At 35.6% G+C, this 14,932-nt stretch overlaps 1 protein-coding gene across 1 annotated transcript in view; it reads right to left on the reverse strand.

The window, feature by feature from the left end:
* Positions 1 to 3,646: 3,646 nt before the first annotated feature.
* Positions 3,647 to 14,932, reverse strand: part of LOC150083585 (transcription termination factor 4, mitochondrial) — a 28,759-nt gene continuing 17,473 nt past the window's right edge. The window contains exon 3 of the mRNA XM_090377373.1: positions 3,647 to 4,637. Coding sequence (XP_090233499.1) covers positions 3,681 to 4,598 — 918 coding nt within the window. The 5' untranslated portion in view covers positions 4,599 to 4,637 and the 3' untranslated portion in view covers positions 3,647 to 3,680. The remainder of the gene's footprint in view (positions 4,638 to 14,932) is intronic.

Raw genomic sequence — 14,932 nt, forward strand, 5'->3', positions numbered from 1 at the left:
TACTGGTTTAAGTGTAATGAGTTTCCCAAATCTTTGGAAATGTGTTTTCTCTTAAGATTTTCTGAAAAATGTGAAGTCATTTTTTGAAGAGTGGAGGTCTGTCAGGTCAGTTATGGATTTTTCTGGAACCTATTAATTACAACTTTAATGTTATCTCTAATATTATTCAGATAATTCTTCCCTGACTTTTTTCATATGATTGCACTCTTCTAGGATCTTTTTTTAATTTCATAATTACTTCTCTTTGACAGTATGAACAAGAGCTATAATGCTCAATATGTTCTATGTTGATATCTATATTTGTAAAATAATAATTTTTAATTTGTATAATAACTGTATATTATACAGTTATTATACAAATTTTATTATACAAATATTTGTATAATAAAATTTTAATTGTGTTAGATTGATTTTTAATTGTTTTTTTTTTTTTTTTTACTGTAATGTAAAATTTTTGTTTTAATTGCTGGAGAGTATCATACAGAAGTGTTCTATGTATTATATTGAATTAAATTTCTCTTATTATTTTACAAATAATTACTTCTCATATTCTTTTAGTAGTTGTCTCATTACTGATGGTGAGTTTATCATTTATTTTAATCTCATTAAAATGGTGAGTTTATGATAAGAAAATTAAGTCAATTTAAACTAATAAACCTCCAAAGTGACTTGGATCCATTCTGAAAAGGTATCTTTAGGCAGTAGATGTCTTCAGGCATCTTTTCAGGCAGTGGTAGAGGCAAATGATATAAGGAAGCAAGCTTATACATTATCGCAAACTAATTTCAATTAATAATAAATTTAATTTATGATGATTTTTTAAATTTGATTTTATTTAATTTTTTTTAACTTTAATAAATTTAAACTAATAACTAACCATTATTTGCCCCATCTTACCTTATTTAATATCTGATTCTGCCTTGTAGTGGGCTTGCTTTTTCATGCAGATGAACTGTGTAGTTCATTTATGTGGATGGCCATTTTCTGAGGAGTTACTTTGCCCCAGGGCTCACATCTGGTGAGTATGGGCTTGGCACACCCAGGGTACTGAGCTGGATATCATCAATCTTCTCTTTCTTGGTGATTCCCTTCCATTTTTGACTCTCTCTCTCTCTCTCTCTCTCTCTCTCTCAGGGTAACTTGGGAATTTTTTTTTTTTTTTGGCTGGTGCAGCGTAAGCCTCAGGCTTCCTTGCACCATGTAGCTAATAATATTAATAATTTGTGAGTTTGTAATATTAATAATAACGAACGAATTTCTTACTTTTGCTGGAGGTTCAGAAATATCCTACTGATGTCTGATATGTTTGGCAGGTTGAGAGGTGATGAAAATCCTGGCTCCCATGAACTATGATGTGAATGTTGCAAAGGAAGCAGAACATGTAAATTTGGTTTTGTTTAGTTTCTTTATAAAAGCAGAAACATATATTCAGCTAGATACAGCACTTCATCCAGTTATCCAGTGATAATAAAAAGAGAACAAAAATGCTTTATACAGTAATTTGTTTTTTTTTATTTGATTATCATGCACTACATTAATAAAAGAAAAATAGAGCCAAATTTCTCATTTAAATGTAAGTTAAATTTGCTTTATTGTTATTAAAAATATTTTAACAGATGGTAAATGCCGCAAAATTAAGGCATTATGTCACTAGGAGTTATACAGCTGAAAAGTCTGGTGCAGTGGAGGTCAGTTATTTCCAAAGTCCATCAGAAGCCCATGAAATCATGGGTTTACTAAATCGTAAACTTGATTCCTTATGAAGACCACCTTTAAAATGATGTCTTTGTACACAGGTCCTTTCAGAGGATCACAGAGACATTTGTACAAATAAAAAAAAAATGCAGAAAACAGTATAGTGATGCAAAAAAATTAAGAGATAATTTAAATATAGTAATTATTAAAGAAAAATTTCTTTGAAAAAGTAATTTGGTTTGAGGCCCAGGCCCAAAATTTGAATAGAAAAATTCAATTAATTTAAGAAAAAAATTGAATACACCTGAAATGTAACCCATTGCACAAATTACCTAAACTTATAAAATTTATATTATAAAGCTGTTAAAATTTCAACTATTTCTGCACCACTGCAAAAATCTATTTTAACATTTTTAAAGATTTGTAAAATCTCAAGTAAGGCCCTATTCAATTTCCTCCTGTGAAGCAATCTCCCCAATTGTAGTTTACCACAGCTCTGGTAGCTCCATCACTACAAGCACAATGTGATCTATGCTAATATTCCAAACAGAGCTCTGCCAATTGACAAGCCTGTAGTTGTGACATATTGTGTGACCTGATTGTAGTCACTCACACGTCTTATGTTCTCTGATACCAAAGTGGGCTGCATTGTAGTGCTGCACTTTCAGTCCATCTGACGAAGTCTGTGTAACATGGATGTTGCTTTCTCCTTGTCATGAAAATTAAAATTAGTATAAATCCACTCAAAGCCTTTCAAGTTGTGATCTGAGCATTGTCTGGTATTCTGGTAGGTAAATGAACAGTCTGTGTGAGGTCATTAGTAACTGCAAAAGCCTCAGCATCTTGACCAGCTGGGTCCATGTGACTAGAAAACAGAAGCCAGCTGGAGTTTTGAACACTAAAATCATCTCACTGTTAGGGAAGTTGGATTTGATAAAGTCAAGTTTAAAAGATAGGAAGTCAAAGAGTTCCATGTGATTAGTGGAGATTGAAGAATGATAGAAGCAACAGCTGAATGACAGCATGGGGTAGAGATTTTAAGCCAGAGAAGATCGAAAAGAGGAGATTCAAAATTACTAAGTCTGACAGAGAATATCAGAGCGGACATGTGCACAAGTGCCACCTCTGAAGCGAAAGGAATCATGCAATGAATAATTAAGACAACTGAGATGATTGGTGAATGAATCAATGGATAACAGGGATTCTGCCAGCAAAAGTACATGGGGTTTGGCAGACTAAGTGGAAATGGACATCACCGAGATTAAGAAATGAGACCATGTATATTTGCAAAATGAATAAGGAAGTGTTTGGGAGGTTTAGATCATTTTGCACATAAGTTTGTTTATTGGTTTGAAAATTCATGGTGTATTCAGTAGTAAGAAAAGGTGGGCGCTGTATGAAGTAATGAAATTTTTGGTGGTGCACACATGGCAAGCATATACCAGCCCCCTTTTCATAACGTGGCCTCGACAATGCCCCCCGCATACACACTACTCGGACTCCCTCCAGTCACTATCTGGCAGAGTAGAGGCAGCGAGATTATACACTAGCTGATCCGGAAGCCTCCTAGAGAGTTATCAATAGGTTCGGTCCGGTGGACTATCTAGCGGCCGGCCTGCAAACACCTTTTAGAGCTGTACCCTCGTAATGTAAAGAAGACTGGATCTTGCCATGATGACATGATAACCTCAAAATACATCAACCATACTGTAAGATGAAAGTGATAGGGGGATTTTCTGGGGCTTTGCTCCAGAGACCATTGACTACTGAAAACAAACTGTAACCAATTAATTTTAAATGTAATAAAAAGCATCATATAAACATGACATCAATAAAGCTGTACAAATTATTTTTCAGTAAACTAACATGTGGAACTCCCTATATCATGTTATTAATAATAAGTAATAAGGCAGAAAATATTAATGGTTTATACAGCGATACTGGTCTAAAATAAACAAAATATGTTAGTAAGTTAAAAAAAAACCTTATTCATTATCCAGATCAAAGTCTGAGTCATCTTGCTCATCCTCCTCATTTTTTATCTCTTCTTTTACCAACTGATGTAACACATTATATTCCTCAAAAGATATCTTTGCCAATTTAATTAGATCCTTGTCTGTCAGTTTAAGAATTTCCTTAAGATAGGGATTGCTTAATTTTCTTTTACCTGGTTTGGGCATCTTATATATTCCAGTTTTTAACAAGCACTGGTGCCTGGTCCTAATATGAATTAAGTCATAAGAAAGGGCATGTGAAATAATGATATCTCTTTGGTCTAATCCCATAGATAATGAAATATAATTAATTTTACTCTGAATAACGTTCCAATCTTCTACAAGTACCTGTGGAGAACACTTAACCAATTGAATTATATCCCTGTCTGTAAATACACTAGTTAACGTCGTAATTCGCTTGTCTAAATATTGGGGCTTCAAAAGAAGAATGGTGGGGCACTGCAAAACTGCATTTATGATGTTTTCCTCTCCTAATCCATGTTCTCTAAGTCTTGTTAGTACCCATGTTAAACTGTCATTATTTACATTTAGCAAGCTTGGGACACTCATGATCACTGATTTTAGATTATCATTAGAAAAGCCATTCTCCAAGATAGTGGTAAAAACAGTCTCCCACTTTTGTAGAGGACATTTAATTAAATATGGATGCTTTGCAAGCATTTCACTTGCATCATTTCTGGAAATTTCATATGACATAAGAAATTGTAAGAATTTTTCACTTCCAGATGGAAGCAAGGCAGTTTGTATTTTTCTTAAGTATAATTTGAATACTTGATGATTATCAAACTGTTGAATAAATAATGGCCCTTTATAAAAGTGGCACAGAAAAGGGAATCTTCTCAGGTACTTATTGCAATGACCAAAAATCACATGAAAAGCTGACGACATGTTCACTTCAGGGTATGTTCAGCAGGTTTTCAGTGGTGCCTGGAAAAAAAAAAGAATATAAATATATATATATATATATATATATATATATATATATATATATATATATATATATATATATATATATTATAATAGTTATGTAGAAAATTTTCAAGAAATGTAAATAACAGAAGACATAAGTAGTGATATTTATGCATCATAAATCCAGAAAATCAAAGTCCTCCATGATACTTTCAATTTTGCAAACTGTAGCATCTGAAAATGAGGCATCTGCAAGGAGATCTGACTGAAGTGTTTAAGGTTTTAAATGGACTGAGTAAACTAAATGCTGATGGCATCCTTACTCTTTTTCGGCTGCCACACACATAAGAGAATTTAAATTGAAAATGGATGGTTGCAGGAGAGACATGTAAAATTTGACTTCGGCCAGATAGTACTTGATTGTTGGAATAAACTTCCATCTCAAGTTGTGGAAGAGGAGTTTGAATAAATTTAAGAAAGGATTAAAATTGTTAGCAGGGATGGACAGATAATATGGTTATGTTTTTTTTACATGATGCTGTATAAGCTAGCTTCCTTGCATCGTTTATCACTACAAATGCTGAAATCATAATTGTTCATGATTTTTGTTATCTTATCCTTAGATAATTTCATATTTTTAATCTCCTTTAATTTTCCATTAATATGGAATTCACCAAAAAAAAAAAAAAAAAAAACCTTCCATCTTCACCCATCCATTCACTCCAAACATCTGTCTAGTTCAGCCTTGAATTTATTTAAGCTGTCAACTTCCACAACGGCAGATGGAAGCTTGTTCCAGCAATCAAACCACCCACTGGCAAAAGGCAAATTATCACACATCTATTCTACAACTGACTTTCCTCAATTTGAATTTATGTCCCCTCAGGTGCAGAAACTGAGCAAGAGGAAGAATCCCACCAGCATTGACTCAAACTATTTAAGGCCTTATTCACCTCAATCAGATCACCTCATAGGTGGCTAATCTCCAGATGCTGCAATTTGCAGAACTAAGCCTATCTTGGTAACTGCAACTCTTTGTTTCACTCACTAATTCATTACCCTTCTCTGTGCTTGTTCTAGTAGCTCAACATCTTTCCTAAAATGAGGCCTCCAGACCTGTATGCAGTACTCAAGGTGTGGCCTGACCAGTGGCGGCTAGTGACTCTGTGTTTGGGGGTGCTGTGTCTTAAAGTTACATTAAATTGCCTTGGTTAAAAAACATGTAGACATACACAGTAATAATAATAAGCAAGTTAAAAATACTACAAAACACTAACTAGGCATTTACCATTAACAGACTTGAACTTTTATTTAAAAACAAAATCCATTCTTCGGTTTTTATTTGTTTAAAATAGATTAATAGCTTTTTCATTCAAGTTTGGTGCACTGTTGACCCAGCTTTTCTCTATTGAAAGTATTGCTTGAGCATTTAGCCTTTCCTGATTCATAGTGATCCTTAAAAATGTTTTTATTCTTTTTAATGTCAAATGGCAGTGTTCGGGCTGTGAATTAGTCATCGGAATGGTAAAAAGAACTTTTATGAGTTTTGTAAGTTTCACCAAGAACTTTGGCTAGATTATTTTCTGAGATCAATTTCAGCAAGTCAGTTAAGTTGCAATAATTGTGTAGATCATGTCTGCTATAGAAAACTTGTAATTCCATAAGAAGTTTTTCTCTTCCAATCATGGGATATACCTCAGTAGTCTCCCGTACCTCTTCCATGTGCATTTTCGTGCAAAAAATAACAAAGTTGTCCTTGTTAAACAATTTAGCAACAATTAATTGCTTTGAAAATGAATATCTCTCACCAACGTCAACACTTATATAGATGCATACTTCCTTCGCTTCAATCATGAGTGTTTTTGAAGGATTTTCACAGCACGTTTACATTTAATTCCTGATTTTTAGAATGGCATTCTTAAAGTTTCCTATATATTCATGTATTTTAACAGCCTCAATTTATCGAAACTGCATTTTATTATAAATAACTTCCACATGAGGCATTATCTGATATAAAAGTTCTAACCAGAACCCGAATTTTTCATTACTCAAGATATGCAAAATTCCAGTTGCTTCTGAAACCATCTTATCTGCATTTACTGTTGCTTGTAGTTTCCCCCCTGCACTTTTTTAAGGATTCAAAATTTTCATAATGTTCACGGTGCATTTATTGAAGTTCCATCTTGTAGGGGAAGGTCGGGCAACAAGACTGTCCATATGCTTTCTGAGAACAGAGAGAAGCTGTGGTGATCTCGAGAAAAATGTTGGTATTGACATGAAGTTCGAAAACAATATTCTTGAATCTCGGGTACTACTTGCTGCATTTCTCATCATCAGATTCAGTTGGTGTGCATAGCAGTGAATAAAATGTGCATTTTTGTACACTTCTTTTATTTTAGCCTGAACTTCCCCTTTCTTGCATTTTATTACACTTGCACCATTAAATGTCTGAGCAACCAGTTTTTTAGTATTTCCATCGAGGATTATGTCTAACTGATCTAGAATGCTCTTCGATATTCCATCTGCCATTTGGTTTTCTGGAGTAAAAAATCCCCCAAAAACGCTCAAAAATTTTATTTCATCCCAGCATATTTGCAGCAAACAGTGAAGAATATCATTCTGAATATTTTTTGAAATGCCTTTACATGCTGCATTACTTTCTAAATTGTTCTTTAAATTGGGATCTAATGTACAGGCAAAATTTATTAATCTTCTGAATACTCCTGGATTTTTAGAATCATCTTTTTCGTCATGTCCACAAAAAGGAATTTCGAACTGACCACAAAATTTAATGCAGTCTATTATTTTAGAGAATACCTCACAATTCTTGGTAATGTTTCTGTTATGTTTGTGGATGTAGCTATCACTAAGTTTAATATTTATGCTTCCTAAAAGCAATAGTGAAATCACATTATCAATATGTTTCTTCGAACTCTCATGTTTTACAGTTTTTTCTTTCATTCTGTTTGTTTGTAAAGCCACTTTTTGTCCACGCTAAGTCACCTCTCAACAGTAAACATGGAAACCCATGTTTTAACACTGTGAATATATTTCTTATTATTACTTATTCCCAGCTGAGAAATTTGAATCTTTGGCGTGGGGCAGCCTCCTTTTTTAATCGCATTTTTTTCTTGGAGAGATAATTGTAAAAAAATAAGTTGCTGAGGTTTATTCACTGTCAAGTGATTTACTTCACGGGGAAGCATGGAAGCCATGATCGAATCAAATTTCACAAAATAGTGTGTTGTAGAAATAATGTTTTGCTTACACATCACATCATAATATATAACTTCAACTTACCAAGTTCAAACTCAATTTGCAATTAAGCTGTAATCACATAATTACACTGTTGAATGTTGAATATTGACTTAACACTGATATATTTAGTTACTTAATGGGAATTCGGGAGAAAAACAAAGACACTGACATTGTGGCTACATACTCATCATGGTCAACAATGAAATGTGCACTGTGCACTTTACAGAGACTGATTCGTTTCACCTATAAAAAAGCTGCCAATGGCAACCAACTACCAGATATTCACTGGAATGCAAAATGTGTCACTGCCTGGTGCACAGTGAGGCCTACAGTTAATTAAACTTCAAAGTTTGAAACGATTTCACATTTTTATTCATTTATTATTGAAATGATTACTGGAAATAGAGGATGCACATACTATACGCAGGTCCTGTTAACAAAAATATTTATATAACTCCATTCACTGTATATCTAGATTTAAATAGCTGAGGGTGCTACAGTGCCACAGTGCCTACGGATGTGAGCTGCCCCTGGGGCCTGACCACACCTTGAGTCAGCAAACAAGGAGATGATTATTCCCTTATACAAGGGGATAATCACCTCTTTATCGCTGCTAGCAAAGTTACTATATATCATTGACAAGACCCCACGAGCTACCTGCAGACAGGTTGCTACACTAGCAACCTGTCTGCACTACTCAGAAAACTTCATTTCTGACTGTACAATTACCCCCAGGTCTTAGCAGTGCAGTACATAACTGTGCAGTACTGCACAGTTATGTTACTATGGGGTTATTGCTACCCACATGCAGTATTTTGCATCTGTCTATGTTAAACTTCAGTTGCCACCTCTCAGCCCATCTGCTCAACCTTTCTAGATCCTGCTGCAGTAGTGTACCGTCCTTACTGTCATTGACAAACCTACCAATCTTCATATTGTCTGCAAACTTGGACATTAAAGGTTGATGACGTTGTAGAGCAGATATCATCTTTTAAGGGCACAAAAGGTGATATTGTTGTACACATTGGCACTATTGATATTAAGAGTAGGAGACTGGCAGAATTACTTAAGAAGTACAGGTCAAAGTTGAAAAAAAAGCCTTGAGTTAGGGTTGAATTTGAAAGTGTCTGCAATTCTGCCCAGACACGATAGGAAGTAGTATATGACAAGAGAGCTGTTGAACAATTCAACCCTGGAGAAATTGTGCAAGGCTCAACCGGTAGAATTTTTCTCAGCCTGGTCTGTGCTTGTTAACAGGAGAGACTGCTTCTACAGGGATGGGATACACTTAAATAGAAAGGGTGCAAGAATATTCGATGATGCTATCGAGGCAGAGTTAGGCGGGTCGGAAAACTGCTAGCTTGGGGGATACATGAACTAATAGATTAACAGAAGCAGCAAAGGTGAAAGTGATTTTTGCACTACTTCTATTGAAATGAACAGCAGCCTAAAAAACAAGGTGCAGGGGATTCCAGAGAATGCTGGGAGTCATTGCAGAACAAGTAAATAAGTGGGCTGTGTTAGGGCAGCTAAGAATAGAAACAGGTGGATGTATATTTAACCCCAGGGGCTCAATATCTGGTGAGTATGGGCTTGGCACACCCAGGGTCATGAGCTGGATATCATCATTCTTCTCTTTCTTGGTGATTCCTTTCTACCTCTCTCTCTCTCTCTCTCTCTCTCTCTCTCTCTCTCTCTCTCTCTCTCTCTCTCTCTCTCTCTCTCAGGGTACTCAGGAATTTTTTTTTTTTTGTCTGGTGCAGCATAAGCCTCAGGCTTCCTTGCACCATATGGCTAATAATAATAATAATAATAATAATAATAATACTTGTGTGTACACCAATGCTAGGAGTTTGGTAAATAAATTTGATGAATTTGAGGTGTTGGTCAAAACTTCAAAGGCAGATATTGTTGGGATAACAGAGACATGGCTTCACACAGATATAAGGAATGCAGAACTGGAATTTGGGGAGTACAATGTGTACAGGAAGGATAGGACAGGATAGAAAGGGAGGAGGGGTTATGCTACTGGTTAAGAAACAAAATCCAAAGAAGTACAGCCAGTTGACATGGCTGGACAGTGCAGTGTTGAGTCATTTTGGTGTGACATAAGTACTGGGAAGGGAAAATTGGGAGTAGGAGTGTGTTATAGGCCTAATGACTCTGATGAGTATAATAAACAAACGTACAGAGATATAGAGTGGGCCAGTAAATCAGAGTGTCATATAATGGGGGATTTTAATTTCCAAGATATTGACTGAAATTTATGGGTTGGTCACGCGCACTAGCAAGGCTTTTGTGGATTTATTGGATGATTGTTTTCTACAGCATCATGTTCGGGAGGCAACTAGAGGGAGTAATACTCTTGATCTCATTATCAGTAGTGATTCTTCATGCATTAAGAATCTGCAGATAAAGCAACCACAAGGTGGCAGTGATCACAGTGTGCTGAAGTGGGACTTACTCAAAGAGGCAATTACCATCAGGGGTAAAGGGAAGGGTTTTTGCTTTCATAAAGGTGACTACGGCAGTCTGAGACAGTATTTAAATTCTATACGGTGGGACCAACTGATGACGTTACCAACAGCAACTTCAAAATGGGAAGCATTCAATGAATCAATCTGGGAAGCTGCTACACTTTTCATACCAACTAAGGAATATTGTTCAAGATTGCTTAAATAGATGTTAGATGAACTAATTAGACATGTGACAGAGAAGAAAAATGCATGGGATACATATAAATTAACAGGTGACACGGAAGCTATGATAGATATAAGCTGGTCTGTAACCATGTCACACAGGAGGTTAGGCAGGCAAAGGCAGATTATGAGAAATATTTGGCAAATGATGCAAAGAAAAACAGCAAAGAGTTCTTTATTTATATAAACTCTAGAAGGAAGGGGATGAATCAGATTGGTCCACTTGATATCGATGGTTCAACTGTTGATGATCCTGACCATGTAGCTAACAAACTAAATGAATATTTTGCATCTACATTCACACATAAGGAGTTATTCAGGAAGGGGAATGCCAGAGGTGTATTAAACTCTGACAGTAAGCTACATAATCTTGTAATAACTGAGAGTAAAGTGGAGGAGAAATTGTTGAAGATAAACATAAGAAAGGCACCTGGGGTGGATGGAATCTATCCAGTTATATTAAAGGAGGTGGCAAAGGAAGTAAGCAAACCCTTAGCCATAATTATGAGAGCTTCCTTGGACTCGGGGTAAGTACCCATGGACTGGAGATGTGCAAATGTGACCCCAATCCACAAAGGAGGATCAAAGGGAAACACAGGTAATTAATGGAGGCACTGGTTAAAGAAGCATTGCAGGACATCTAGACAATACTTCAGTTATAGCTTGGACACAGCATGGGTTTGTTAAGGTCTTCTCTGATCAATCTGATTGGATACTATGATGTGGTCACAAAGGAACTGGATGGAAAGAATAATCTTGATGTCATATATTTGGATCTTAGAAAGGCTTTTGATACTGCTGCACAAATTGGAGCAGTGTGGCATCGGAGGCAAATTGCTGCTATGGATAAAGGGATGGTTGAGTAGGTGGGGAGGGAGGGAGGGAGGGAGGGAGGGAGGGAGGGAGAGAGAGGGAGAGAGAGAGAGAGGGGGGTAATCGATGGACACTGCTTTTTGTGGACTAAATGGGAAAGCATCTAAATATACTATTAATGGAAAATGATGTTACTAGTTTATTTAGCAGTGATCCTCTTGTTTTTCCACAGTGACAATCCACTTAATGAGGATTTAAATGAACTTGGGTGATGGGGGAGGCAGAAGAGAAAGGCAAACTGAAGTATTTTCAGAGGAAGTGTCTAAGGACTCCAGAATAAAAAATATTCACCAGAAAATTGTTGTAATTAAGACTGAAGAAGGTCTACAGCTCAGAAACGCAAGATCCAAAAAAAATGCAAGATTTGCATCCATCTCCACGGACAAATTAGACCTTCTGGTATGCTATTATGATATAGAGAAATTTATCATGAGAAAAGCAAGGCAACTGTGCAAAGTTCTTTGAAGTCCTACTTCACCAGTTCTAAAATGGGACTACTGTGCAACTCTGACGAGGACTCAAGAGGGCTTCTGTTCTAATTAAAATCAATCTACAACAACAAAAGGTCCATTCCAACCAGCATCAATAGGCAAGGCAATAAACTGTTAACTTAATTGTATTTTCTATACTATTTACATGATGTATTTTTTTTTTTTTGCTGGGTGATTAAGGTTGTCTTTATTTTTATTTAAAAGATAAAATAAACAGTTTTTATGTGCTAAATAGTTTTGTTTGTATGCATATGTACACCACTGCTAATTACATTATTTATTATTATTATGAAATCAACAGGGTTATGTTATTGTTGTTATTTGGTTTTTAGGAGCATTAGCAACTAAAGCCATGTTGTTCCGGGGATATGCGGTGGTCATTCCATGACCTTTCCGCATCCTCCGTATTTGGTGGTCACGGGCTCGAATCCCGGTCTAATCAAGAAGCGTATGCGACGCACTGCCGCTCCTGCCCACCTGGCTACGGAGGCGCCGAAATCAACAGCGATTACCTTTATTTTTGATATAGGATGCTTCTAGGATACTTCTAATTTGATATAGGATGCTTCTTTTCCAACCAACGGTTGGAAAAGAAGCATCCTATATCAAAAATAAAGGTAATCCCTGTTGATTTCATAATATAATAGAATATAGGAATTACTGAGCACTTAATAGCTCTCTATTATCAAATCTATTATTTATAATGGAAAAGTTGTTTCTAGTTAAGAGTGGGCAGGTGCAACGGTGGAGAACATACATGCTTTTGAATAGATCGTGGTTCAAGCCTGCATGATGCTCAATACAGTTAATGATTGTATTCATTGTCAAAAATAATTAATGTAAACTCTTCTGACATGGTGGTCATGCCAAGTATAAACAAGAACAGAGAGCTTAGGAACATAATTCATTCCTAAGTCAAGGACCAAGTATGTATAAGACTGGAAGGATGAAGTGGGAAGAGAGGTAATACTTTAATTATAAAGCACATAATTCAAGAAGAGCATATCAGAAATATAAGCAATGAAATACTGTGTTAGTTGAGTATGGCAGGAATGGAGTTGTTGATTTAGCATTTTTTTTTTACATCAACTACTTGGGTCACAGTGTACCAGTCGTATGGTCTTTGTTGTGTATTATATCCATACCGATGCGTATTCATATGCTGATTCACAAGTTTTAGAAACTGAAAAATCTGGAATAACTGATGGATGAAAACTATTTCCTCTACCTGAGGTTAACTAACTGCAGCTTTTACTGAACAGACTACGTAAGAATTTCTTCAGTTTCTGATAGGATTTAGGTGCCTCCTTAGCCAGGTGGGAAGGAGCAGCAGTGCGTAGCACATGCTTCTTGATTAGACCAGGGTTCGAGCCCGTGACCACTAAATACGGAGGATGTGGAAAGGTCAGTGAATGACCACCACATATCCCCGGAGCAATATGGCCTTAGTTGCTAATGCTCCTAAAAACCAAATTACAACAACTCTTTTCAAAATAGTAGAGAAATCCATTAGCTGCTAACTCTTATGCTATCTTGAAACTTTCCATTTGATTAATGATTGCAAATATGAATTCTATCAGTGTTGATCCACTGGTGATATAATGGCCTATGTTATTCATCTTCGGATAAATTTGAGGAAAAGGTTGGTGAAACTCAGAAAGTTGCTTGTGATATTCCCAAGGCATTTGATCATGTTTGACATAAGACTTCCAAACAAGCTTATGTCTTGTGGTTTTCCATCTGTTTTTTTTTTTTTTTTTTTTACAAATTGGTAGCCAATTTCTCTCAGAGAAGTGGATATCAACATGAATTTCAAAAAGTAGCTATATTTATTTAGTTATTGGGATTATTTGGTGTAATTGTACCAATTTGTCCTTTTCATACCAGAATATCCACATGAAATATTTATTTATTTTACTAATTAAATATTTCATGTGGTAAAGTGTCTTTTCTTACTTAACTTTTCCTCTCATTTATCCTTTCTACTACTGTTCTTTGGAACAACCTTCCTTCCCATGTATTTCCTAAAAATTACACCTCACAGAAATCGAAGTCTACTGACAAAAAGACAAAGTATCTTCTGTCTTCTCAACCTGTAACCCATAAACATACTTTGTATCACAGATTCTCAGTGTTTAGGATTTCAATAAAAAGAGAAAGAGAGATTCTGTAGGCTCTTTGTTGACCCAGTAGCCAAAGTTTCATTGTTCCAAATTTAAATTTCTTAAATTCTTTATAAAGTACTACAGTTTCACTGGACCCTTTAAATATCCCATTTAGAATGCCATTCTAAATGGGTTTTAGAATGGCTTGATTTTAGAATGCCATTCTAAAATCAGGGCACAGACTAATAATCAAATAGTAGTAGTAGTAGTGGCATGTGATGCAAGAAAGCAAGCGGGCTTTTCATAGAAAAGTATACGTAGAGGTAATGCCATCTACAAAAAAGTAGCAATGTAGTGGTCTAATATGCAAATTCGTATGCGATTTAGCTCGGAGTACACGGGTTGAAGGAGAGGTGGAAGCGAAACGATATCATAACTAAACTCACTTCCTTGTATAAATTTTTTTGATAATTATCAGTATTTTAAAATATTATTAAAATAAGCACTTTACCATGGATTTTTTGTTTTAAGAAGGAACTTTAAAACAAGACGAAAATACTTCTAGTATTGTAACTGTGCTCAACGAAAACGAACACAATACTGCCACACTTCAAAGTGAGAATGAACAATTGAGCCTTTTATTCCCCAAAATTCTGAAGTGAAAAAACAGGAACCAACTAATAAAAGACCAAAACGAAAGTATGATAACAGTTATTTCAATTTTGGCTTTACATGTGTTGGAAATAAAGCTGTTCCTAATGCACAGTGCGTCGTACGTAATAAAATATTAGCAAATAGTTCTTTGCCTTCTGCTAAACTTGTGTTCCGTAAATATTTGTGAGATGAAAAGTGTTCTGTGACTAAAAAAGTTTGGGATACGCTGCTCT

This window comes from Mastigoproctus giganteus, chromosome 7 (assembly GCF_048544385.1).
Source record: "Mastigoproctus giganteus isolate SK-2022 chromosome 7, ASM4854438v1, whole genome shotgun sequence".
Lineage (NCBI taxonomy): Eukaryota > Metazoa > Arthropoda > Arachnida > Uropygi > Thelyphonidae > Mastigoproctus > Mastigoproctus giganteus.